Source organism: Chlorocebus sabaeus, chromosome 18 (genome assembly GCF_047675955.1).
Source record: "Chlorocebus sabaeus isolate Y175 chromosome 18, mChlSab1.0.hap1, whole genome shotgun sequence".
NCBI lineage: Eukaryota > Metazoa > Chordata > Mammalia > Primates > Cercopithecidae > Chlorocebus > Chlorocebus sabaeus.
The window spans coordinates 1004147-1030409 of NC_132921.1; the positions used below are offsets into that span (position 1 = coordinate 1004147).

At 50.4% G+C, this 26263-nt stretch overlaps 1 protein-coding gene and 1 pseudogene across 4 annotated transcripts in view; one reads left to right on the forward strand and one right to left on the reverse strand.

The window, feature by feature from the left end:
• Positions 1–18971, reverse strand: part of CTDP1 (CTD phosphatase subunit 1) — a 74097-nt gene extending 55126 nt beyond the window's left edge. The window contains exons 1-4 of one of the 4 annotated variants that reach the window (XM_008013717.3): positions 18509–18971; positions 6684–6767; positions 5861–5954; positions 3915–4043 (exon numbers count right to left, since the gene is read on the reverse strand). In XM_008013717.3, coding sequence (XP_008011908.2) covers positions 3915–4043; positions 5861–5954; positions 6684–6767; positions 18509–18822 — 621 coding nt within the window. In that variant the 5' untranslated portion in view covers positions 18823–18971. The remainder of the gene's footprint in view (positions 1–3914; positions 4044–5860; positions 5955–6683; positions 6768–18508) is intronic. The other 3 variants (XM_008013719.3, XM_008013715.3, XM_008013716.3) reach the window with 3 other exon arrangements.
• A 39-nt stretch (positions 18972–19010) lies between these two features.
• Positions 19011–26263, forward strand: part of LOC140708979 (uncharacterized) — a 34803-nt pseudogene continuing 27550 nt past the window's right edge.

Here is a 26263-nt window from a genome sequence, read left to right on the forward strand (position 1 = left end):
CTGAGGTAGGCGGATCACTTGAGGTCTGAAGTTCGAAACCAGTCTGGCCAATATGGCGCAACCCTATCTCCATTAAAATTAGAAAAATTAGCTGGGTGTGGTGGTGCACACCTGTAGTCCCAGCTACTCGGGAGGCTGAAGCACAAGAATGGCTTGAACCCGGGAGGTGGAGGCTGCACGATATAGAGATTGTGCCACTGCACTCCAGCCTGGGCAACAGAGCGAGACTCCGTCTCAAAAAATAAAAAAATAAAAAATAATTTTATTATTAAAAAATGCTAACAACATCTGAGGCTTCAGCAAGTCAAATTCTTTGGCTGCTGTACGGTCTCACCTCGATGCTGACGGCTGCTGACCGATCAGAGGGTGTTTACTGAAGGCTGGGGGTGGCTGTGACGGTTTCTTGAAATAAGATGACAAGGAAGTTTGTCCCATCAATCAACTCTTCCTTTCACAAAAGGTTTCTCTGTAGCATGCAATGCTGTTTGACAGCATTTTACCCACAGAAGAACTTGTTTCAAAACTAGGGGCAATCGCCGTAGACCCTGCCACTGGTTTATCAACTAAGTTGATGGAATCTTCCAAATCCTTTGTTGTCATTTCGACAATGTTCAAAGCATCTTCTCCAGGAGCAGATTCCATTTCAAGAAACTTTCTTTGCTCATCTGTAAGAAGCAACTCCTCATCTGTTTGAGTTTCATCCTGAGGTTGCCAGAATTCAGTCATCTTCAGGCTCCACTCCTAATTCTCTCACTATTTCCACCACGCCTGCAGCCCCTTCCTCCGCTGAGGTCCTGACACCCTGGAAGTCATCCATGAAGGTGAGAACCAACACCTTCCGAACTGAGGGCTGGAATCACCATCTCCTGAACTCCTGGTTGATGCTGATACTCTGACCTTCTCCCATGAATCACAAATGTTCCTGGGGGCACTCACAACGGTGAATCCTTTCCAGAAGGACTTTTTGTTTGATTTTCCCAGACTCATCAGAGGAATTGCCCTCTAAGGCAGCTCCAGCCTTAGAAGATGTAGTTCTTAAATAATAAGACTCGAAGGTTGAAATCATTTCTTGAGCCCTAGGTTGCAGGGTGGATGTGGTGTCAGTAGGCATGAAAACATTCTTCTCCTGTACGTCTCCATCGGGGCTCTCGGGTGACCAGGTGCATGGTCGATGAGCAGGAATATTTCTGAAAAGAATCTCTTTCTGAGCAACAGGTCTCAAGAGCGAGCTTAGAATGGTCGGTAAACCACGCTGTGAACACAGGTGCTGTCATCCAGGCTTTGGTGTTCATGGATGGAGCACAGGCAGAGGAGATTTAGCCTCATTCTTAAGGGCCCTGGGATTTTCAGAATGGCACCTGGGCACTGGCTTCAACTTAAAGTCAGCAGCTGCATTAGTCAGTCTCCAACGAAAGAGTCAGCCTGTCCTTTGAAGCCGGGCACTGACTTCTCTCTAGCTATGAAAGTCCTAGACGGCATCTTCTTCCAATAGAAGGCTGTTTTGTCCGCACTGAAAATCTGTTGTTTAGTGTGTTTAGTTTCATCAATGATCTCAGCTCGATCTCCTGGGGAACTTACCACAGTTTCTCCATCAGTACCTGCTGCTTCACCTTCACTTTTACGTTACTGAGACGGCTTCTTTCCTTCAACCTCATGAACCAACCTGCGCTGGTTTCCAGCTTTTCTTCTGCAGCTTCCTCACCCATCTCGGGCTTCACAGAATTGAAGACAGTTAGCGCCTTGTTCTGGATTAGGCTTTGGCTTAAGGGAATGTTGAGGCTGGTTTGATCTTCTACTGAGACCACTACAACCTTCTCCTTCTCAGCAATAAGGCTGTTTCACTGTCTTATCATTTGTGTGTTCACTGAAGTGGTAGTTTTAGTTTACTTCAATAACTTTTCCTTTGCATTCACACCTTGGCTGTTGAGTGCAAGAGGCCCAGCTTGCAGCCTTTCCCGGCTTTCGGCGTGCCCTTCCTCACTAAGCATGATCACGTCTACCTTCTCATTTAAAGTGAGAGACTGGTGAGCCTTCCTCTCATTTGAACACCTACAGGTCCCTGTAGAGTTATTACTTTGGCCTAATTTCAATACGGTTGTGCCTCGGGGAACAGGGAGGCCTCAGCACCGGGACAGAGACAGGGAATGGCCGGTTGGTGGAGCAGTCAGGACACACACATCTACCTATTATGCTTGCCGTCTTATGTGGGTGTGCTTCATGGCACCCCAAAACAATGACAACAGTGACCTCAAAGATCGCAGATCACAATCCCCTAGAGCAGACAGAACACTAATGAAGCAACTATAACAACAGTGACCTCAAAGACCACTGACTACAGGTCCCTGTAACAGCAGAACACTACCGAGGAGTCTGAAGTACACGGGAATTTCCAGAGCGTGGCACACACGCTGCTGAAGAATGACACCCACAGCCATGCTCGCTGGGTGCCCCAAGCCTCCTCTCTGGGAACACAGAGTATCCGTGAAGCACCATAAAATGAGCTGAGCCTACAAAACTCACTCAGTGCCCAACCTCACAGGCACAATAAAAGCAGGGAACAGTCACAACAACTCACGAAGGTGTATGTGTGCAGAATGTATTTTCATAAAGTCCTTACATCCTTCAAAATACCTAGTTTGTCAGAAAATAGGCATTAAAAAAAACCTTAGTGAGTAGTGGATATGAATGAAGCAAACTGAAAATATCTAGTCACAGTTTATACTGCATAGAAGAATATATTGCTATATAACATGCCATGATACCCACAAATGACTAACACAGCCAAAAATAGAAGCTGTTTTGTGGGTGAGGCCTGAATTCCAGCCCTAAAGGAAACTCCTGTGCAGCACGGCAGTTACTCGATGCTCTCCATTCTGCAAATAGCATAAAACGTGAGAGTTCGTGCCACCTGGGGGATCTGTGCAGATCACCCTGGCCACCAGGCTGACGTACCGGGCCGAACTTAACCCAACTTCTTTCAGACGAAGCTTGTCACCAATTTGACTTAGGTGTAACTGTCATCAATCTGTCCCAGCTGTCGGTGCCACGCCCCACCATTCCGCAGTGGAGGGCGCCTGGCTCTGCGGTGCACCCTCCTGCCTGCTGGGCGTCTGCTATTGGGACCTGCAAGATCCCCAGGAAGCTTCAGGAACTGGAAAGGTCTGAACTGACAGGCGCCTGAACTCCCAGATCTAACGCCAGAGTCCCCATACTATCTGTTTAACAGCAAACATTTAAAAAACAACTCAGTGTTGGTGAGGGCCTCCCTGCTGGCGACCGTCTAGGCCCACACAAGCCTCTGGGCACAGATATAAAAAGCCTTTGGTCTAGAAATTCAGTTTCTCTGGCTCCATCCTGAGGACACAGCTGAGGTGCAGGAAGGGTTCTGTGTGCATTAAACAGGGTTCTGCCCTTATCCTTCGTTTCTCCCTGTATTTCCTCTGCAGAATGCACACTGACCACCTCCCAGCCTCTTCCTCCAGCCCAGCTCTCCCAAGCACAAACCCAGGGGTCCACCACCTGCCCTTGACATCCCAGCGACACAAAGGCATCCAACACCAACGTCCTCCCCACCAAGACCACCATTCTCAGGACACGTCTCACACCATCCACTGCACCATCCTCACAGGCTCGGAACGCTTCCGCCCTCTCCGACAGCCTGCTGGGCGGGCACACAAAGGGCTCCCGCACAAACAGCAGGAAGTGCGAGACACAGTGGGCACCAAGATGTCTGCCCGGGGGCCGCAGATGCTACCCAACCGCCCAGCAGACACACAGCCTACACCCAGAACAAGAGTCTGCTTTCGAAATCCAGGCTGACCTGTGGGAAATCATCTAAAAAACAAGGTAACACACTTCTGAATCAAAGTTCTAGGACCCACGGCTCCGGGACCCGGGGTGCCAGCCGCACTCACTTTATTCGACATCTGCTGACAGTGCTGCTCGGTTGTGTGGATCAGCGTCTGGTCCAGATCCACCATGAGCACCAGCTTCCGGTTCCGATGCAGTCGCTGCTGGTCTTCTCTTCCCAGCTCCTCCGCTTGCTAAATTAAACAGAAACAAGAAATGACAAAGTCAGTATGTTTGCATCCAAGGTAAAACTCCATTTTATCAAGAAACAGGAAATGACATAAATGCGTCCCTCTCCAGCCCCTGGCATTCCCCATGGCCCGCACCCTACAGGCCGAGAGCCAGGGCCGGGTCACCAACTGGGTCACGGCAACCTTGCTTGTGACCACGATTTTATAATTCAGTTAAATACATGAGCCAATGAAAACAGAGGGGAAGAGAAACTGGTTGTTTCTATCAAAGCCACTTCAATGGTATGGAGCACTCAATAAAAGTGAGCTGCAAAATTAACGAAGAAACCAAGTCAGCCGGCTGGGAGAAGGGAGACGCTGGGTGGCAGAGACTGGCAAGGGCCATGTGCTCAGAACCTCTCACGCTCAGCCTATTCCTGTGCCTCGAAGAGACCCGGGGGCCTGGCGACAGCGCATCAGGGTGTCCCTCCACGCGGGGCCCAGAGCGGTGCTAACAAGCGCCCAGTCACCCAGGCATCGGGGCCCAGCGTGCGACACAGGACGTGACGTGCTAGGACGCACCACGCTGCCTTTCTCACTGTAACTGGCCCTCACTCTTCACAACAAAATCCTGGTCCCGCTCAGGCGGCACCTCCTCCCGTGCCCGTCCCCGAAGGGAAACGCACAGAGGGGCTGGCAGGTGCCGGAAGGATGAGGGGTACACTTCCTCCTCCCTTCACCCCCAAACTTGCTGACTTTGGTTTACACGCACACATTTTACATTCGTTTAAAGCTTGGTAATTCAGAAAACCCAGAATCCTGTATCTGGCATTTTGTTTTTCCCGTAAAAAGACAGACTGAAATTGGTGTCCATCATTTAAAAGCACGAATTTACCAAAATCATAACACTGCAAAGTGTTTTACCTATTCACAAAACTGTGCAGCCCTGAAAGTCTGTAAGATCACACACTAGTTTTTCTCGGCTCCCAGAGCATTTTCACCCACGGGGTGAAGTGAGGTCGGGGAGACGGCGTCTGCCTCGAGCACAGGAGGTGCCGGAGCCGCTGACCCACAGAGCCCAGCAACTCCTGAAATACATACAGGAGGCGTAGACACTCGAAGATAAAAACCCAAATCACTCTTAACTGGGCACACGAACACCTGCCCGTTCTCTCCACCCCACATACCCGCCATGGGCTCTCCTGTCAGCACAAGGCAAACAGCCCTGGGACCCCCCAACCCACCCCCGCGTGTGCCCACTCTCCCGAGCCAGCCTCCCACGGGTACCAGCAGCAGCCACTCCTGTAGCCAACAAAGTGCTGCCACTGCCCCTCGCCCGGCCCTGGCCACCGACTCCCGCCCGACCCTGGCCACCGACTCCCGCCCGGCCCTGGCCACCGACTCCCGCCCGACCCTGGCCACCGACTCCTTGCCATTATCTGCCCCAATAGACGCTTCGCCCTCCCGGCTCATCTGGCACACACCTTGGCGGCACGGCCACCTCCTGAGCTCCACAAGCAGCTGTCACTTCCCTCCCCAGTTAGGACTCGGCTCGAGGGAACCCAGGCTGAGCCTGGCTGTTCGCAGCTGCGGAACACGCAGGTCACGCAGCCTCAGGGCCCCGAGTCGCTTTTGCAGGCGGACTTGTCTGTGGAGAACCAAGGGCAGCCGTCCCTGTTTCAGGAAGGCAGCAGCCCCATAAGTCATCTGTGTGACGAGGGTTGTTTCAGTAACAACGAAGACAACCACACATCAGTGCTTCTGCAGCCGCCCTCCCCCAGCAGCCGCCCTCCTCAGAGCACCACGCTTCCCCAACACACAGTCGCTGACGCCCTGCTCACCTCGGAGCTCACCATCAACTCCGGCACGCTGTGCACCATGGACACGGTCGCCGTGGACAGTGGCACCTGCTGCCTCCCATTCTTACTCTGCAACCTGTGAGTGCAAGGACAGGTTCAGGGCTTTCCGCTGAGTCCCTGAGCACAGATGCACACTGGGCTCTAAGTGATGGGATTCCAGCTGCTGTTTTAAAGGACACATGCTGCTATCTGAGCACAGAACTTAATTCTGTTGGCAACTGTGGAAACGTTCTCCACTGTTTAAAGACAGACAGGAAAACTGGTGGAAATGCTGAGCTCATGGCCACAGTCGTGAACACACAGAGCCACAGTTCTTCATGAAAACAAACTGCAAAGTCACACAGAAACAGAAACAGGCCCTCAACCATGAAAATGCAGAAAAAGTAGCTGCCGTACCTCCCAGTGCCCAAGTGATAAATCCAAGAAACCACTTGGCACTAGAGGTAAAGCAGCCCCCAGCATGGGGGCACTCAGGGGGACCAGCCAGGCTGTCCTGAGGGAGACGCTGCTCCAGATACTCAGCAACCTGCGTCTTCACAGTCAGGAGAAAACAGACAGGTCTCAGCCCTCCAGCACCCCCACGACCACAACTGAGAATGGCACGAGGCTGGGGTGACGGCAGAGCAGGAAGGACCACCTCCTAAGGAAACCCACTGAGTGGGACTCGCGTGGGGCCCAAGGGAGGTGTCTGCATCTGCCACTGGGAACCAAGGGCCTCACTGGGTCCCTAGCACAGCTTCTCGGCCTCCCGGGAGGCCGCCACCTTGAGCCCCAGCAGGCAGAGCTCACTCTTCTGGATACTTACTGGGTGAGGTCTTGGCCACATTCAGCACACAGGCCTTTCATGACAACCGGGTGGCTGCATCCTTCCAGTCTCACCAGCACCGCCCTACAAAACACGAAGGGAAGAACACTTCAAAATCGCTTGGTTCATCACAGGAGCCCTCCCGTACGAATTTTAAAATCTAAGTTTTCGTGCCAATACTACACCAACTCTCGCATAACTTTGTAGGCAGGTGGCCTCACTCCTTGAGGGCATTTCTTCGTCCATCAAATGACTTTCCACCTGTAGGTCTCTCTCACAAAAACGACACGCAAAAAACAACACGCCACCATGCCTCACCAGCCCCGTGCCACCCGTGGAACAGCTGAAAACACTGAGGATGTCTGGTTCAAAGAGGAGACTCGGGGAGAACGTAAAAGTTGTCTCAAAATACACATTTATATGAGATCCTCTGACATTTGTGATAGAGAACTTATAAAATCTAAAACTTTTACACCATTCTCAATCTAGAGAGAGGCTGACGCAACTACGTTTTCCTAACAAAACTACTGTAATATTCTGGCTTTATATAAACACGAACTGTTTCATTTGTCCAAAGAGTGGTCATCTGGCAGAAACCATGGAAGAAGTGCTGAAATCTGAGACCAGAGGCCGCCCAGCTCTCAGCGCCTGTCCCAGGTGCCCGCGGCCCCACACTCCCGCCCCAGCTGGGCTGCTCCGACCACCCTTCCCCACAGACATGAGGCCAGTCAGCACTGAGCGCCCACCCCAGGTGCTCACAGTCCCACACTCCTGTCCCAGCCGGGCTGCTCCAACCACCCCACCCACAGACATGAGGCTGCCCGACACTCAGCATCCGCCCCAGGTACCTGCAACCCCACACCCCCCTCCCAGCTGGGCTGCTCCGAACACCCTGCCCCACGGACACACACGAGGCAGCCGCCCAAGCTGCATCTGTCAACGGGACTTTTCCAGGCGGGATGCCCCATGGCCCACCAAGACGCCCAGCCATGTCATTGAGAGGGCACGAGGATCAGGCCGCAGGTGGCAACGAGGCGGAGCTACATCCTCCATGCCCACTATGCCATGGCGGGCTGCGCTGGGAGACTTGGAGGGGCGTGTCTGCAGCCTGCATCCTGGAAGGAGACTCGGAGGGGCAGGTCTGCAGTCTGGAGGGAGCGGAAGGGAAACTCAGAGGGGCAGGTCTGCAGCCTGGAGAGGAGTGGAAGGGAGACTTGGAGGGGCGGGTCTGCAGTCTGGAGGGGGCGGAAGGGAGACTTGGAGGGACAGGTCTGCGGCCTGGAGGGAGGGGAAGGGAAACTCGGAGGGACAGGTCTGCGGCCTGGAGGGAGCGGAAGGGAGACTTGGGGGAAGGGTCTGCAGCCTGGAGGGAAGCAGAAGGGAGTTCTTCCTGGGGAGGAGGATGGGCGCGTGCAGATCACCCGGGAGAGGAACGGTGCTGAGGAGACACGGTGCTGAGGTGACACGACATGGTGCAGTGCGGGGCTCTGTGCCCTTGGGGATGGAGTGGGCTGCCAGTGACCATCAAGAATCTGAGCTCCTCCGGGTCCTGGAACCCTGATCCTGACCCTGCGAGGAGAGCGAGACAAGGCGGCCCTGCCCCTGCACCTCCTCTGCCCTCACCAACCCCAGGAACCATGACACTTCCCGGCCCCCACAAGTTCACACAGAGCCTCCCACCAGCCCCCCAGGAGGAAACCCAGACACATCTAAGTCAGAATCAGAAGAAACAAGATGAAAGAGAGAAAGAGTCATTTACAAAAAATCACAGGCCAGGTGTGGTGGCTCACGCCTGTAATCCCAGCACTCTGGGAGGCTGAGGCGGGTGGATCACGAAGTCAGGAGATCGAGACCATCCTGGCTAACACGGTGAAACTCCGTCTGTACTAAAAATACCAAAAAAAATTAGCCGGGCGAGGTGGCGGCACCTGTAGTCCCAGCTACTCAGAAGGCTGAGGCGGGAGAATGGCGGGAACCCAGGAGACGGAGCTTGCAGTGAGCTGAGATGGCGCCACAGCACTCCAGCCTGGGCGACAGAGTGAGACTCCGTCTCAAAAAAAAAAAAAAAAGAAAAAAATCACAAGAACTCTATCGAGAACTCTATTCTGTAAATCCAAAATTCTCAGAAATAGTTTAAAAAATTGCTTCTTACTGGTTATAAGAATCTAAATTTTTACACTCAGGTTGGGCTTTCCCAACCTAAATATGAAACCTCCTGAGCATGGACATGACAGCACACGGGAAACTCCACACCTGACCCCACGGGAAGGGCAGCAGTCAAAGCTCTGTTCACGCATGAAACTATTACAAGTGTTGTGTAAAATTACCTTTGGGCTGTGTGTATATGGTGCATATGCAACATAACGGATTCTGCACTTGGACTCGGGTCCCATCCCCAAGACATCTCGTCACGTATATATGCAAATATTCCAAAATCCAAAAAAAATCCAGAAATCCAAAACACTTCTCTGTTCCCAAGCAGTTTGGACAAAGGAGACTCAGCCCTTATGAGGTTTTTTTCTTAAACCAGACAACAAAATAATGATACCTGTTTGAAAAAAATGTGTTAAACTTTCTAAGGTGACAAGTATGATTTCTTTAATTTTAATCAAAGTACTTTACGATTAATGATTACAGTTCTACCCTAAAATGCCCAAATGAGCAGACTTAACATAAAAAACCCAACCTCTGAAAAAAAAAGAAAAGAAAAAGAAGAAAAAGAACGCACAAACCCCACAGTGGACCATCCTCCCTCCCGGTCACCGCACCTGGTCAAAGACACTACCAGGCTTCATAGGCCTCAGGGACACCTGCTCCCTGCTTGCTGAGGCTGCGGGGGCCATCCCCGCCCAGGAGTCTGTGTCAAATCAGTCACCAATAAACGTTTTCTGGTTTGTCCTAAAGAAAATCCATGAGAAAGCCATGATAGCAATTTCTAAACAAGTTATCTTCCTCAAAATACCCAAGTGTAGTAAGCACCAGACTCTCCAGGGTCTGGGCTCTCAGCTTCCTCGGGGAGGTCCGAGGGCACAGGCACAGCAGACAGGACTATGGGCTGGGCCCGGACCACAGACGCCATCACTTCCGAGCATCGGCTCCAGGTGGCTCCAACCTTCTCCCTTCCTTCTACACATCAGGAGGGCTCCAGGCTCTTTCCTAAGTTCCAACACTCTGAGTACAGAAATGTATTTAGAGGGAAGAGTGTATTTTCTGCACCTAGACCTGGGTTTCCAAATGCCATTCTCCACTAAGAGGACGCAGGACTTGTTAAGAGAATGGCTGATTCCAGGACTGTGGCCAGGAGAGCAGCAGCCACGAATCTGACATGCACACAAGGTGGCAGTGCTCAGCCGCCGGGAACCAGCACCACGGGGATACCGCTAGCCACAGCTGGGATAAACTGTGTGTCAAGGCAAATAAGAACAATAACAGATTATAAGCCATTAAATAAAATAAGAAGCCATGAGCCCGCACTGCTAAATAGGCATGTTAATTACTTGTTCTTTTTTTTTTTTTTTGAGACCGAGTCTCGCTCTGTCAGCTAGTTTGGAGTGCAGTGGTGTGATCTCAGCTCACTGCAACTTCTGCATCGGGGGTTCAAGTGATTCTCCTGCTTCAGTATCCTGAGTAGCTGGGACTGCAGGTGCGCACCACCATGCCTGACTATTTTTGTATTTTTAGTAGAGATGGGGTTTCACCATGTTGGCCAGGCTGGTCTCAAACTCCTGACCTCAGGTGATCCGTTCACCTTGGCCTCCCAAGGTGAACGGCTCATGCTGGGATTACAGCATGAGCCACTATGCCGGGCCTTATTTGTTCTTATGGCAGAAAGCCAACCAAAAAATGGAGAAGAAATGCTGGAATTGAGAACACCACCCCTGGAGTATCATCCTAGAAATGAAGCGATTCCAGCAGGAATCACTGAGAGATACCCAAAAGGCTGGGTCAACTTGGTAAGAATGTAAGGTATTTATGTAGTAACAAAGTATATCTTTCAAGTTACTGAATCACAACAGGAAAAGTAGTAACTTTTTGTAACAGACACCAACTTCACCAAACGCAGGCTCTGGGACAGTCTCATCAGAGTGCATTGCTGTGATCTAACTGAGGGACGTCCTACAAAACCAGGCAATGATACCGAAAGAAAGACTGATGGAGGAGCTGACTTGTGAGGGTTCAACCAGTGACGCCACGTGGGGCCCACGGTTTGCTTTTGTTACAAAGGACTTTAAAAGGACTGCCGGGAAATCTGCAGAGCAGGAAACTGCACTGTGTGGACGTTCATTTCTGATTTTGGTAACTGCACGGCCATCATGTAAGAGAATGTCTTTGTTTTCAGGAAACTGAAGTATTTAGGGGTGAAGTGACATCACACCTGCAACTAACTCTCCAACTCCAGAAAACCGTGCGTGTGCGTGGGCAAAGATAAGCAAACTCAGCAGAGCACTAACATTGGCGGAGTCTGGGGTGAAGCTGGTGTGAGAATTCTGTGCACTGTTACTGCAACTTTGAAGCCAAAAATTATGTCCCAAAAGAGCCCAAGTGGCTGGGTGTGGTGGCTCACGCCTGTAATCCCAGCACTTCGGGAGCCTGAGGCAGGATCACCTGAGGTCAGGGGTTCTAGACCAGCCTGGCCAACATGGTGAAACCATCTCTACCAAAAATACAAAAATTAGCTGGGTGTGGCCAGGAGCGGTGGCTCATGGCTATAATCCCAGCACTTCGGGAGGCCAAGACAGGTGGATCACCTGAGGCCAGGAGTTTGAGATGAGCCTGGCCAACATGGTGAAACCCTGTCTCTACTAAAAAGACAACAATTAGCCGGGTGTGGTGGCGGGCGCCTGTAGTCCCAGCTACTCAGGAGGCTGAGGCAGGAGAATGGCGTGAACCCGGGAGGCGGAGCTTGCAGTGAGCCGAGATTGCGCCACTGCTCTCCAGCCTGGGTGACAAGAGTGAAACTTCATCTCAAAACAAAAAACAAACAAACAGCCTGAAAGGAATGAGTGTTGTTGTTTCGTCTCCCGTGTAGCCACAGGGGTAGGAGGGTGCTCCAGCACCAGCCCCAGGCTGGAGTCCAGTGCTGTGCACACAGCAGTGCAGTTGTCAGCTGTGGCTCACACTCTGCACCTGGTTCAGTTGCCCAAAGCCCAGAGGCAGCCCTCCAGGAGAACCTGCACAGCGGGGCTCTGGCAGCGGTTCCTGAAGCTGTGGCTGTAAAGCACGTCTGAGGAACGTGAAGAAGGAACAAGGGCAGTCCAGCCCGATTCCCAACGTGGCACACATCCACACAGAGCCACGGCGGGGAAGCTTCAACACTGCCACTGTAGTCTAGAGCGAGCCACCCAACAAAACCAGTTCCCAGCACGGCTCAAAACCACGTGGTGCCACGTGCACCACACCATTCAGAGCCTACTGCCCTCTCTGCTGGCTACATAGACCTGCAACGAAGGTCCTTGCCTCAGAACCTCAACAGACCGCAGGGAGCCATGGTGTCAAATGCTTCCAGCGTGAAAACACTTTAACCCCTAGTGGTATGCTCAGGACAAAAAGCCAACTGCCACGGAGCAGGCCCACCAGCGAACTGAAAGTCAACGCAATGCTGGGTACTGACTCGCTAACTCCGTCATTCCCGCCGGTTCACAGTCAGCACAAAAAATGCACCAGAACAGTATGACACCAGCGTTATTCACCATTTAAGGCACCATAGGAAAATTACTCTTTCAAAAGCTACTTCAAAAATATTACAAACATTAAATGAGTTAAATTTTAGCTCCAGTTCCTCTTAAAATTGTAAGGAATTTTGTACATACATGATGCTAAATATATATTTAAAAATCTATCAAGACCATCTCTTCATAATCTTTAAAAGGTACATTTATCTTTTAAAAAATATCACCTGAATCCTTTGAAACTCATCGGTTCCATTTTGTCTACATTCTCTTTCTCCGCGAAATATAAAAAGCACTTTTTCTGAGACAAAGAACTTATTTCAGTTTTGATATTTGTGCACTTCTAAAATACACATAAAACTGAGAATTCATCCATTCTTCTGTACCCAGATACTAGATGATTTCACGTAACCCACTTCAAAACTAACTTTAAAGGAACCATGAAAATGGAGGCAAATGTGATAACACACAACATTTCTGAAACCTACCAGCTATTTCCAGGCGGACACACTTCAAAGGCCTTTATCTAAAAGATTAGATCAGAGATACCTAAAAGTCACGACAAAGGTAAATCACAGATGAACACAACCAAGGAAGGAACAGGCCCAGTGGTTTTCTGTTAGGTGAAAAGTGAGAAAAACAAAGGAAAGCACTTGAAGTGCACCTTACCCACGTTCCGTGGGCGACAAACTGGGAACCCTCGCGTTTCAGACACAGATATCATTTCTAAAGCATCATTCTTTACATAGTGCAGGCAGCAACAGGGAAGAATAAAGTTATTCTAGGGAATTAATTATTCAAATTATTAATAATAAAATTATTCTAAAAGATTTACCAGTTCATCGAGATTCTCGGTACCCGGATGAAAACGAACTCTCCTTATTTCCAGGACCTGACCCTCAGATGACGACGTTCATGCAGGACTGAACCACATTTAGAATTTCTGAAGCTTCTACTCCCCAATCACAGAATAAAGTGGGGGGACTAATCTTGGGTAGTAGCCTATTCTAACTTCATTACTATTTCTCAAAGATCCCTATTCTAAAATCTACAAAGCAATAAAGATAGAAATACTGTTACTGTTGGAATGATCTTCATTTTACTCAGCAATGTTTCTCCTGCTCTTCTGTAGCACCCTCACACCCTGCACTGGCCAATGCAGACACTCTTCCTGCGGACCAGCTAATGGCATAGGTGAGGCCAGTCGACGTCATCAACCCTCGCACACGGCCTCCATCTGTTAGTTCTCACTGGTCACCGCAGGCTCCCTGATTATTTTAGGTAATTTCCACTTTCTTTGGAGATTTAAATATCTCCCTGCGAGTGACTGGGAAAAAAACCAAAGCAAAGAAATCTGTAGGGAAAGAAAGACTTAGTTTCTGAAAGATGGTGACCTGTCAGAATATTTTCTATTAAAATAATTGCACTCCACTAAACGCTACTGTGCTAGCTACTCCCCCCACACTAGGAATCTCCATGGCTGAAACCTGGCCTACAGAGAGCAGCACGTGGAGGACCAAGGACGGAGGCTCTCTCAAGGCCCTGAGCACACCATGAGGTGCCTGCACCGTCCTCACCAGGACCCTCACACCCCATAAGGGGCACGGTGGAGAAACGAGGACTAGAGACCACGAGGTCCCTGCACCGTCCTCCTCAACAGAACCCTCACACCCCGTAAGGGACAGGGCAGGTCCAAACTTCTTGGAACCTCAGTTTCTTTCCTATAGAGTGAGGAGGCCCTTCTGCCAGATAGGATGAAGCCTGACAAAAACATATAATCTTATTAAAGATCAGAACAACAATCTAGTGACTATTGTAACTTCACCCAAATGCAGTATTTTTAAGTTCCCAGAATGGTTCTTTGTCTAAAAATAACCACTCATGTTGTTAGGATGAATGCTGTTGATAACAATAATGAAGACAACAAGGGCACGGACCCACCTTGCCTGGCTGGTGCTAGTGCTTTTCACAGATTCACTCACACCTGCTATTTACCGAGGAATGTTTTATGGGGCCACAGGTTCCATTACCTCTCTCCGCTGTGCTCTGCCTCAGTAACCAACACCAGGCTACACAAGACTCACTCACACATACCCACGTGGGATTCTTTCTTTGCTAAAATTCTGTGCTACAAAGAACTGTTTAGACTGACGTTCTGATCTACGCTCAGGACCAGCACGTCCTCTGCTCCTCGGCACTGAGCGTGCTGGCTGCTCGTGTACAAGCAACAACCACACCTTTCAGTTTCTCAAACACAGTCTCAGCTAAACAAGTTACTGTCAAGCAGCCGGCGGCCAGCAGGGTCAGGAGCCACCTTCACTAAGCTGACAGCACATGGCCAGACGCTGGAGCTCAGTATGCTCAGGCTGCTGCCGCTGTCTGCTCTCTGCAAACTCTGGTTTAGCAGATTTACTGCTGTTTTCAAAGACACTTCCCGTTATTCCTGAAACACAAGTATTTTTATAAGCCCTGTGAAAGGATCAAGATGAAGGAACAATAACGGGGCAGGCACCCCCCAGTCCCAAAACCATCCTGGGCGGGAAGCTAATTCACAACGCCCGCGGGGTGAACACAGTGACCGGACTGAGCCTCAAGAGAGCCGCCGTCCACCCCCAAATTCCACACCTCGTCAGCAATGTCCTCAACACCACCCTCGGAAACCTGATTTCCCAAGACTTTCTCCAAAGGCCCTGACCAAGCAGCCACCAGGGCACGCAGGCACCCAGTAAGCCCTTGAGGGACCAAAACTGTGTGGCCACATCAAGGGCTTCAACCAAGCCAGAATTCCAACATCAGATTGCCTGCACATTCCTCAGGCAGCCACCCCGAAACCCCGTTTCTGACACCTGTGTTTCTGACCCGTCAGCTGGGCAGGACCTGCTCTCTCTCACCAGGAGCCACGGGGTTCCATCAGCGCCGGGGGGGGGGGGGGGGAGTCCGTGTTAAAAGTGGGAGACTCTCTTCAGCACAAGTCCAGGAGCAGATTCTGGACCTCCCCGGCCTTGACACAGATGAGCTAAAGCCTGGGTTGGAGCCTCCTCAAAAGCAGTTGTGGATTCTGCCGTGCTGGTCTGTACAAGGGCATGTTATTTGCATAACCTGAAAGGGGTGCTCTAAGGATCAATACACAATAATCAGTCTACAAACATTTAAAGCAAACTTCAACCAAATGCTTGCTCTCCCAGATAAAGATCTCAGGAACCTGTAACTTCAAGAAAACTTTTAGAGGTAGCCAAGATAAGTCAATTCTAAAACGGCCCCTGTGCAATTCTGGGAACTTGCTCCGTAAAAGTCAAACACCTGGGCTGGCGAGCAGAGTCACTGACGGTTTAAGGCAGTTCTCTTCCCTGATGTCCTCACCTTCTAGCCTCCAACTGGTATGACACCACAGAAGAGAACCGTGGAGCTGCTGCTGGACATGGCCACACCAGCAATCAGAGAAAAAAAGAAAAACACGGGACAAACCTTTCAAGTGAAAGTACTGTGACTCAGGCTCTCTGGAGGAAGGGAGGTGCTTTTCACCAACCAACGTCCCAGAGGCATCACAGGGACGAGAACTAAACTCATGCCCATCACCTTCCAACATCAGGATGGAATTATGCCCAGTATTCTCCACGTCATCAAAAAGCGGCACAATCTGTTACAGGAAGACTTCCATATATCATCAGCCCCTCAGTCTCCACGGGGGGCGGGCTCCAGGACTCCTTCAGATTCTGCAGATACTCAGGTCCCACAGTCAGCCTGGAGAACCCACGGATCCAGAAAGTCAGCCCTCTGTATAAACAGGCTGGGCTCCACACCCAGCAAACAGTGTCAGGCATGGAACGCACGGATGCGGAGAGCAGACGATTTACTGAAAAACATCTACATAAAGGTGGCCCTCGCAGCCCAAACCAAGTCGTTCAAGGGTCAGCTGCAAACTGTATAGAGCTGCTGAGTTGGAACTCATGTCCTGGAGAGATGCGTCACTGTTGGGCTTCAAGCAAAAGCTGCGGAGATTTCTACCTGCAGCTCTCTACAGAGACGTCGGCAAAGCCACAAGTCTACACTGCAGGGCGCTACTCCCATCACAGGCGTGCTGCCAGAGAAACGCACTTGTAACCCCCACCCTGTCCACAAAATCTGTCAACAAATGACTTAATCTAGCAATTTTCAACCGTGTTCTACAAAGGTGCAGCAGGCATTTTGGGGAGGCCAACACATACCGGCTCCCAACGGCAGCCCGCCAAGCCAGGGCAGCGTCCTCAGGACCGAACAGAGCCATTGTCAGCAGCATGGCCTCCTGCTGCAAATGCACCTCCCGAATTCAGCTAGCTAACAACCGAGGCAGGAACCTGATTCCAAACAGACGACCAGAACTGCCAGGGCACACGCACACAGGGCTTCAGACTAAAGCCTTTCCAGCCGCTCCTTCCTGGATCTATGGCACCCATGCCCACTGCAAGGGCAGGAAGACCTCCGGAAATGCTGACGTCACACCACCACACTCCCCAGAATGCTCGTAAAACCCCTATCCACAAACCCACAGGAGCACACGGAAATGGGAAAGGAGACACCTTAAATTCCAGGTAACACCGCCTGTGGCTTTCTCTAAGGCAGGGATTCACCTGCCACCAGTGGACTGGAGGCAGACAGACGAGCCTTCTGGAACTAGAGGAACACCTGGTGCCACACAGATGCTCTGAGGAGAAATGACATCACGTCAGTGTCTCAAAGGGCCCTGTGACAAACCACTGCTGTGAGGTACCCCAAGATCTCAAACAGCACCTCCCTGTAAAACAGTACTGACTGCTGGGAACCCGTCATCAAACTAATTAGCCGGCTGATTGATGCACTGGGTTGGTTTTATTCACTAGACTGACTGAACATGGAGTTTCAATACTACCTAGTCACATAACCAAGTTATTCACCTGTCTAGGTCAAAGTGGCCTTTCTGTACAATCAGAGGAACAGAACCAAACATCAGTACGGCTCTTCGATCCTGGGGTTTTCTGCCCAGGGAATACACCAGCACTGGTGGGGTCTGCCTCGACGATCCTCGCAAGTAAGACCAGTGCCCACTGAGGAAGCCGTGCAAGCATTGCCTGGGAGGCACGGCCCTCAACCCCCCAGCCCCACCCACCAGCACACAGGGGACAGGAGTGGGTGCCCGTGCAGAGGGTCGAGGACCCAGGCTCTGTCTGCAAATGAAGCGGAGCCAGGACGTTCTACGGCTGTGATGGGAGAAATCCTGTCCCAATCCTCACTCCTGCGGAACCAGGTGCAGAGCAGATCCTCAACAAACACAGGGTCAGGGCAAGCCACAGGGACGAGGAACGGCGGCTGCCGAGGAGGGAGAGACTGGCATCCCCCGAAGGAGCGGCATCATTCCCAGACGGAGCTCAGGCCCGGCCCACTGCAGGCTGGAGTGCCCACCTCTCCCTGGAGTTTCTGTTCTGACAATCAAAACCACCACAGCCAGGCGCACACACGTGCCTACGTGCCTGCCCATCCCAGAACACAAGGGTAGATTCAGACACGGCTGGACGCTTCGGTGTTACGGAAACACATCCCAGAAGGGGTTCTGGGGTCAGAGCAGAGTTACGGACAGCTGTGGAGTCTGTCACACGCCCACATCACCTGAAGCAGCCTGCAACAATGTCCACTGTGGTCAACCACGGGGCCACTGCCTTCGCTGCAGGCCTGGGTTCCGCCTGTTCCTTAGCCACGGAACAGAGCTGCGCCAGGTTTTACAACTGCGTTTCACAAAGTTTACCAAAATTTAAAGATGTGCACACGCCCATTAATAACAGGTCTGGAGCCTGCCTGATGACTCTTGTGCTCACAGCCACCCATGAGTTTTCCCAAGTCACAAAGGTGGAGCTAAAGGAAGGGGCGGGGACTATCACTGCAGAAGGAAAAAACAAACACCATCGCTTTCCCAAACAGTAACTTCGTGTCGCTATGCAGGACCCTTTCATCTCGAAATGCTCCCCGTTGGTAAAACCACAGGTAGTGACTATCCAGTTTTAGGAGAGAAGCGCAGTGCCCGCGTCCCGCTTTATCGCCCCGTCCCCTGGGCGCCCCTGTCCACGCGGCCGCAGCAGCCCGGGCGGTCCCCCAGGACCCCTCCCCGGAGCCGCCCGCCCTCGGCCCCGCCCGGCCCGGCGCACTCACCCTGGAGCGACCACCTGGCCCGGTTGCGCGCACAGCTCCCTCACCACGCCCGCGCGCTCCGACCTCAGCCTGCGCTCCGACCGCGCGGGGCGCACGCAGCCCCCGGAGGCTGCACGGGACTGAGGGGCCCCAGCGGGCTGCGCGGAGGCGGCGGCCTCGAACACGGCCAGCACCGAGCCGATGCGCACGGCCGCGCCCGCCGCCACCCTCCACTCCAGCAGGCGCAGCGGCGCGGGCCCCGGGCAGCGCACCTCGGCCACGGTCGCCGTCGGGGCGCCCTCGGAGGAAAGGCGGCCCGCGGCCGGCACCTCCATCGCGGACAGAGGGCGGGCGGTCGCTACGGGGCCTGCGCTGCGCTCAGAGCGCAGCGCCCACCGCGGCGGCACGACCCAAGCGGCAACGCTGTAGTTCCTCTCGGTACCGGCTTCCACCCGCCGCCTGGCCCGCGCCGACTTCCTGGAGGGCGCGTGACGTCACGGCAAGGGCGCCGCGTGCGTGCGTGCGTGCGTACGTGCGCGTGTAAACGCGAGTGTCGGGGCCGGCTCCGTCTTGGGACCAAGCCTGCGTGCCGGCCGCGGAGTACTGCGTTCCTGAGCCCTACTTTTCCTCGGGGAGTCGGCACCGTGGAGCAGTGGCATGCAGCGCGGCCCGCTGTCCCCCAGTCCCACTGACGGTCCTGGCGCGCTCGGAACTTCATATCCCGGCGTGCATCGCGGGTAGGGCATGGCGGGACTACGAGTCCCAGCGTTCAACGCAGGCGGGCGGCCTATTACCTCGTCACACGCGGAGACCCAGCCTCCTGAGACTACGAGTTCCGGCATGCACCGCGAGCCGCTCTCCTCGACTTCCGTCGCGCACTGCGCGTCCCAATGTCGCGAGACTACGGGTCCTGGCATGCTGTGCGCGCCGCGGGCACAGAGACCTGAGGCTGTTGGCGTCCGGGTGGCCCCGCCTCGTGTCCTGCCTCGTGTCCTGCCTCGTGTCCCGCCCCGTGTCCAGCCAGGACCCCACGCCGCGGGAGCTGCTGTGGTCTTCTCTTCCTCCGACCTCCCCTTCGACGCGGAAGCGCAGGGGCAGGTGCGCCGCCCTCGGCCGGCGCAGGCGGTGGGCCGGCCTGGGGCAAGGCGCCCGGAAGCGCCTGGTGGGCTCAGAAAATCCGAGCGACCGCAGCGGGAGGGCGGGCACGGCGCGTGGTCCCAGTGGCCGCGGGCGAACCCTGATGAGCAGCAGCCGCAAGTGTCTTATTAAAGGAGAGCCAGTTTCTACGTTTGTCGGGAGTTTACGTGAATTAAGCTGGCGGGCGGGCGGCCCAGCCTGTAGTCCCAGCACTTTGGGAGGCTGACGCGGGCGGATCACCTGAGCCTGGGAGTTGGAGACCAGCCTGGGCAACATAGCAAGACCCCATCTCTAAAATAGATTCATTAATACTTAGCCGGGCGCCGTGGCTGAGGTCCCAGCTACTCGGCAGGCCGAGGCGGGAGGCTGGACTGAGCCAGGCCGCTCTGGACTGTTCTTTCTTTTTCAGCCTTAATACGTGCCCGAATTCTTTTTTTACTGTGTGTCTTTGTCCTTACATATATAAATGTTATGTACAATTGAGATTATCCTGTATTTGTCTTTTCCCCTCACTTTTATATGGTGGCTTTTCTCATGTTAGTAAACATTTTGCAAACTGTCGGCCTAAAAGGAAGCGGAGGCACAGTTTCTTTAAGTAGAGAGTTTATTTGGGCCACCCTTGAGGAGCACAAATTCAAGGCACCCTGAGTGTGTACTCCGATTAGCAGTTAGCAGTGGGTTTTAAAGGCAAAAATGGGAGCCAGGGAGTCGACTAAAAGGAACTTGTTTGTCAGGAATTTCACTGGTTTACAGAAATAATATTGATTAGTGACTGACTCTGTTGTTAAGCTGTTGAGTGTGGGTGTAGTGTCCAGCGTGGCGTTATTAGGTTAATTTATAGCTGTTTGTAGCGCTATTGCCACCGGGCGCAGTTTAAAGAGATGAACACAGGTCAAGGGGTAGTGGGGCGTGATTGTCACCTCATTTGAATGTCTCTCTCGGCCTGATAGTTAAAAAGACTCACGTTCCTCAGATTCTGTTTTCTCAAAACCATTTGCATTTGGTAATTAGAATGGCACAGAATGGGCACAGTGCCTTTTAGCCCTCACCATTACTTGCTGTTAGGAGTGCATGTGTTGTAGCTGTGGGGTTTTGCCTATCTCTGCTGCCTTCTCCAGCCCCTGCCCCCATGACTGCAAGGGAAAACGTGCGGCGCTCACGAGAGAGCGTTTATGGGATTTTTTTTTTTTTTTTTTTTTTTTTTTTTTTTTTTTGAGACGGAGCCTCGCTCTGTCCCCCTGGCTGGAGTGCAGTGGCGCGATCTCGGCTCACTGCAAACTCCGCCTCCCGGGATCATGCCATTCTCCTGCCTCAGCCTCCTGAGTAGCTGGGACCACAGGCGCCCGCCACCGCGCCCGGCTGATTTTTTAAAAAATAGAGATTGTGGGAAAATGGCACCAGCAGTCAGTCTTTCAGTTTCTCACAATCGCATAAAACAGATCAACCAGGTAACAAAACTAAAAGCATGGGCAACATTTACAAGGCCACTGGATGATGATGGATTCCCATGAACCCCTCGTTGACACTGTAAGGACAGACTACTCAAATGTAGCCTGAAGCCGCCTCCTTACATACTCCTAAGTTTAGCCTGTAGGTTTCTCCATACATAGTGATCTGTAATCTAACTGGATGTGTGGACAGAGTATAACCTGCTCTTGAACCAGTCACAGGTGGTCAGCTCTTCAAACTCTGTTTCAATAGGCCACATGCGAGCTGTAGCCGCCTGCTGTTTGCCTTCTGTGCCTCACTCCTTTTTCTGTCCGTGAGTCTTCGGCCACACAGTGACACTGGAGTCTCTCTGAGCCTGTTGTGGTTTGAGGGGCTCCCTGATTCCTGAATCATTTCTTTGCTCAGTTAAACTCTGTTAAATTTAATGTTTCTCACGTTTTCCTTTGAACACTCCCAGCAGCGCAAGCCCTGGGTGATGTCAGCGCCTGCGAGAGAGAAAGTAGGGGTGAACAGGTTTGTCTCAAAGCATGTTGATACGTATCAGCATTCCCTATTTGAACCTGTTCCCACCGGCGGTGTGTGAACTTTGGTTTGAAAACATAATTCTGTAAAAGGGGAAGAACCATGTGTTATTTAGGGATTTGAAATGCAGACCTTGATGGAACTGACAGACTGATCTAGGTAGACAGATGTGGACATCCCTAGATGATTACAACTCCAACCTGGATAGATGCCCTGTGGTCTTCCAATTAGAGATGCTAGACAGCAAATGAAACTTACCTTGTCTTTAATTGGTGTGCTACCTTTGGTTAAAATCAGCTATCTTACAGGTATCATGAAATAAAACATTAGTATCAACAGATTGAAACAAATTTATTGGGAAGAAAGTGAGGCCACAGTCAGGAAAATTAGCATAAGCCACCACCTCGTAGTCAAGAATCTTAGAAACAGATGTGTTTCCCAGAATTCTGGATTATTCTGATGTTAGGAAAGTGATGTGTGCATGTTCCATTTGGGGGCCTGGGGCAACACCCTCATCAAACTGATGCTCCTGCAGCAAAATACAAGCAGGGTGAAAAGGATCATGGGTAGTCTCATGCCAGTTCAGGTTAGACTTTCCTGCCAAATGAAGTACACAAAACTTTCCATGTTTAGAACTATGGATTTGGGCCAGACACTGTGGCTCATGCCTGTAATCCCAGCACTTTGAGAGGCTGAGACAGGTGGATCGCTTGAGCCCAGGAGTTCAAGACCAACCTGGGCAACATAGCGAGACCTCATTTCTACAAAAAATTGGCTGAGTGTGGTGGTGTGCACCTGTCTGGAGTCCCAGCTACTCAGGAGGCTGAGGTGGGAGGATCCATTGAGCCTAGGAGGTCAAGGCCACAGTGAGCTGTGATTGCACCACTGTCCTCCAGCCTGAGCAACAGAGCGAGACCCTGTCCTAAAAAAAAAAAAAAAAGGATACTGGGGCCACAGATAAGAGGTATGGACTGTAATGCAGTCACCTTTACGTAGTGGCCCAGGGGAAAGGAGGAATCTCACATCCCGGAATTGTAGGTTTATCCGCGTCTCGGTGGTTTCGGTGAAGCCTCTGGTCGCTTTTCCTCACTGACGTGTGTTTCCTCCAAACTCACATGTGTTGTTTGATTGGCAGACGAGCGTCCGTGCTACGAGGCCAGGACAGAAAGAGGTTAAGGGGAAGGACGGCAGTTGTTGAACCTCAAAGCTCACTAGGCACAGATGAGAAAACATAATACTTCTGTCAACCTAAAGAACAAACAGAGAAAGCCTCTCTCAAAGAAAAAGATATTTTTTTCAAGCATAGAGCATTGCAATGGGAATATACATTCCACAGTAAAGGCTGCATATTCAGACGGGGAAGGAATCAACGTAATTATTTTGAGATAATGGTCCTTGGTACAGAGGTCGGTAACAAGGACGATCCAGTCTGGGGTTGGACAGGCAATTGCTGGGCAGGTGATCTTGCCAAAGCACCTTTTGTGTAAAATTATGATGGCTTTAGTGCCAGGTTTTGGGGTTTGTCATCGTTTTTGTTATCAGGTGTGCAAGCATGAGAACCCTTTGTTCTTGGCCTTCCCTGACTGTTTGTCAGGGGTGTTGTGTACAAGCATGTTGTGTACACCCTGTGGTTAGGTTTCGATGCCTCTCCGTGCTGAGATGGACCTGTCTTTGCTGGTGGTCTCACCCCACTTCGAGGGGAATGATTGCTGACTAGGATCCAGTGTCAAAACCCTTTTAGCCACATTTGAGCAGCAAGGGAAGTTTGAAGGGAGTGGCTCCCTGGATAAGTCTACCTGGAGTGCATTGTTAAGTTCAATTTTGTCTTTTCCATGATCTTTTGCTATCATCTGAAAGTGCTGGGCCGGCGTTATACTGTTAGGAGTTGTACTTCTGCAAATCAGTTAACAAGTAGCCAGGTGTGGTGGCTCATGCCTGTAGTCCCAGCTACTCAGGAGGCTGGGGTGGGAAGATTGCTTGAGTCCAGGAGTTCAAGGTCAGCCTGGACAACACAGCAATACCCTGTCTCAAAAACATGATCTTTATTGCTATGTATCCTGGATGGAAAAAAAGTCGACAAGGAACAGATACAAAGTTCAAAAAGGGGAAATAAAAAGTAAAATTAATAGTAATATGTCAATCCCCATTTGCATCCATGAACCTGGTAGGCTTAAAGACAATGGAATGAATCAGCGACCATAGGGAATTAGGTAAGACTTTAATGACGTGGCCTGTTTTCATCTTTTGTGTATGTGGGTCTCAACTTTCCCCGAGGAATTGATCCAGGTACCACAATAAGAAATGCACAGGCATTTTCTTATTTAACCAATGAATACTAAAGTTTTTTTTTTTTTTTTCTAGATGGAGTTTCACTCTTGTTGCCCACACTGGAGTGCAGTGGTGCAATCTCAGCTCACTGCAACCTCCACCTCCCAGGTTCAAGTGATTCTCCTGTCTCAGCCTCCTGAGTATCTGGGATTACAGGCATGCACCACCACGCTCGACTAATTTTTGGTATTTTTAGTAGAGACGGGGTTGGCCAGGCTGGTCTCGAATTCCTGACCTCAGGTGATCCACCCACCTCGGCCTCCCAAAGTGCTGGGATTATAGGTGTTACTAAAGGATTTTTAAAGGTTATGCTCTGTTAAGTTACCAACAGAAGCTACTGATTGTGAAATTTCAATTTCATCATTATCCTGACAAGTGTAAAAGATAGACATTATGAGGAGTTGAGGAGTTAGGGTCTCCTTGTGATATGGAGTCTTGTTCCAATGTCTAGGGAAAAACTGTTTACAACATGAAAATACCAACTTTTCCTTCCAGTTTACAGCTTGGATATCTCTGGTTGTGGCATCAAGCGGTTTGGTGAACCTCATGTGTGGACCATACATCAGGCATGAGGCTTGTTTCTTAAAATGTGTTTAGGTTCATCTTACAGGGCTTTAGGAGAGAAGCAGTTTTAGTTTTTAGTTGGAGAATTATAGCCAAACATTGGAGAAAGTTAGGAGAACTCAGCACGAGCCCATTCTACAGGCAGATAACAAGAACTCGAAAACAAGGCTCAGAGCTACAGTCTAATAACAAGAGTATCATAATTTTTCTTTGGAAACAGAACTTTTTCTCCCTACACTGATCACGTAGGTTATCAGATTTAAAAACCTCTTGAGGCTAGAAAGCCAAACCTGGGCAGATCTTCGATTGTACTTACAATCTGAATGTTCCTGGGCCTGCCAGGAAATGACAATTTTTATTTACTGATTGTAAGGCTGGAAAGCCTTAAAACTAGGCTTTCTGTGGATACCTTCAAATATGATATTCAGTCAAAACCTCTGTACTATAATCAAATTGTACCCTGCTGTAAAAAGAGAATAGATTTTTGTTGAACTTATATAAATAATTTTATTGTACTTAAAACTAAGAATATACATGAATAGTTTCCAAATTTTGGAAGAACCAAGTAGACAGAAAAATCAGATGCCTCCACCTTTGTTCACTAAACTATACCAAATTGTTGTAAACTATAGACAACTTTTGAGAGACAATTTTCTTAAATCTGGAAAATAAAACATGTAGGTAAAGAACGAAAAATGTTTCAAGAAAAAGTCATTAAAACATTATCTGTGTTAATTTTTAAATTTCATATAATGAGTATTTTGTTTTGCGTGATCTTGGTTAGCAGTGCCACGGACTCGTCAGTTTCTTCATGAGAGTTCTGGAAATTCCTTTTCCGTTCATGATCTTAAAGTTTTCAGAAATCTGTGTCCAAGAGTTCTTGCAAGTGTTTTTATGAAAGGCAAATTGGGTCTGTAGTTGATTGCAAAGACTTTTAGGGAATAATTGAAAATAATAAGTAGGGAAGCCAAAAGCTTAAAATGGCCATGGTTAAAAATCTGATGAAAATTCCTAATTACCAAGGAAATTTAGTTACTTACATGTAACATATGGCATTATTTTTCTTTGGAATGTAGTCTCTCTCTGTCGCCCAGGCTGGAGTGCAGTGGTGCTCGGCTCACTGCAAGCTCCGCCTTCCAGGTTCACACCATTCTCCTGCCTCAGCCTCCCAAGTAGCTGGGACTACAGGCGCCCGCCACCACGCCCAGCTAATTTTTTGTATTTTTAGTAGAAACAGGTTTTCACCATGTTAGCCAGGATGGTCTCGATCTCCTGACCTCATGTTCCACCTGCCTCAGCCTCCCAAAGTGCTGGGATTACAGGTGTGAGCCACCGCGCCCAGCCAACATATGACGTTTTAAGAGAACAACTGGAATCATGACAGACAGCTGGACTGATATCAGGACCATGAAACTTATAAATTTCATATCATCTTTAGAATGCACTAATAACACAGCCATACAAATATAACTTCAGAAAAAATGTAATATAACAACTAAAATTATTACTGATAACATGTTAGATTTCTATGAGTTTACATGATTTTTGAAACATATCAACAACATACCCATAAATGTATTTGAAAGAAGACCTAGTGTCACTTATCATTTGACAACACTTCCCTACAGTTTACCAAAGAAGCCTAATTATTTAATGTCTCAACAAGATGAGAGATACATGTTTGAGTCTCTCCAGAAGCACAACTAGAACATCCGAAAGTTAGTTCTAGGTCAAAAAGACTTAATTTGGTATTCTGGTATTTGGGAAACTTACCAA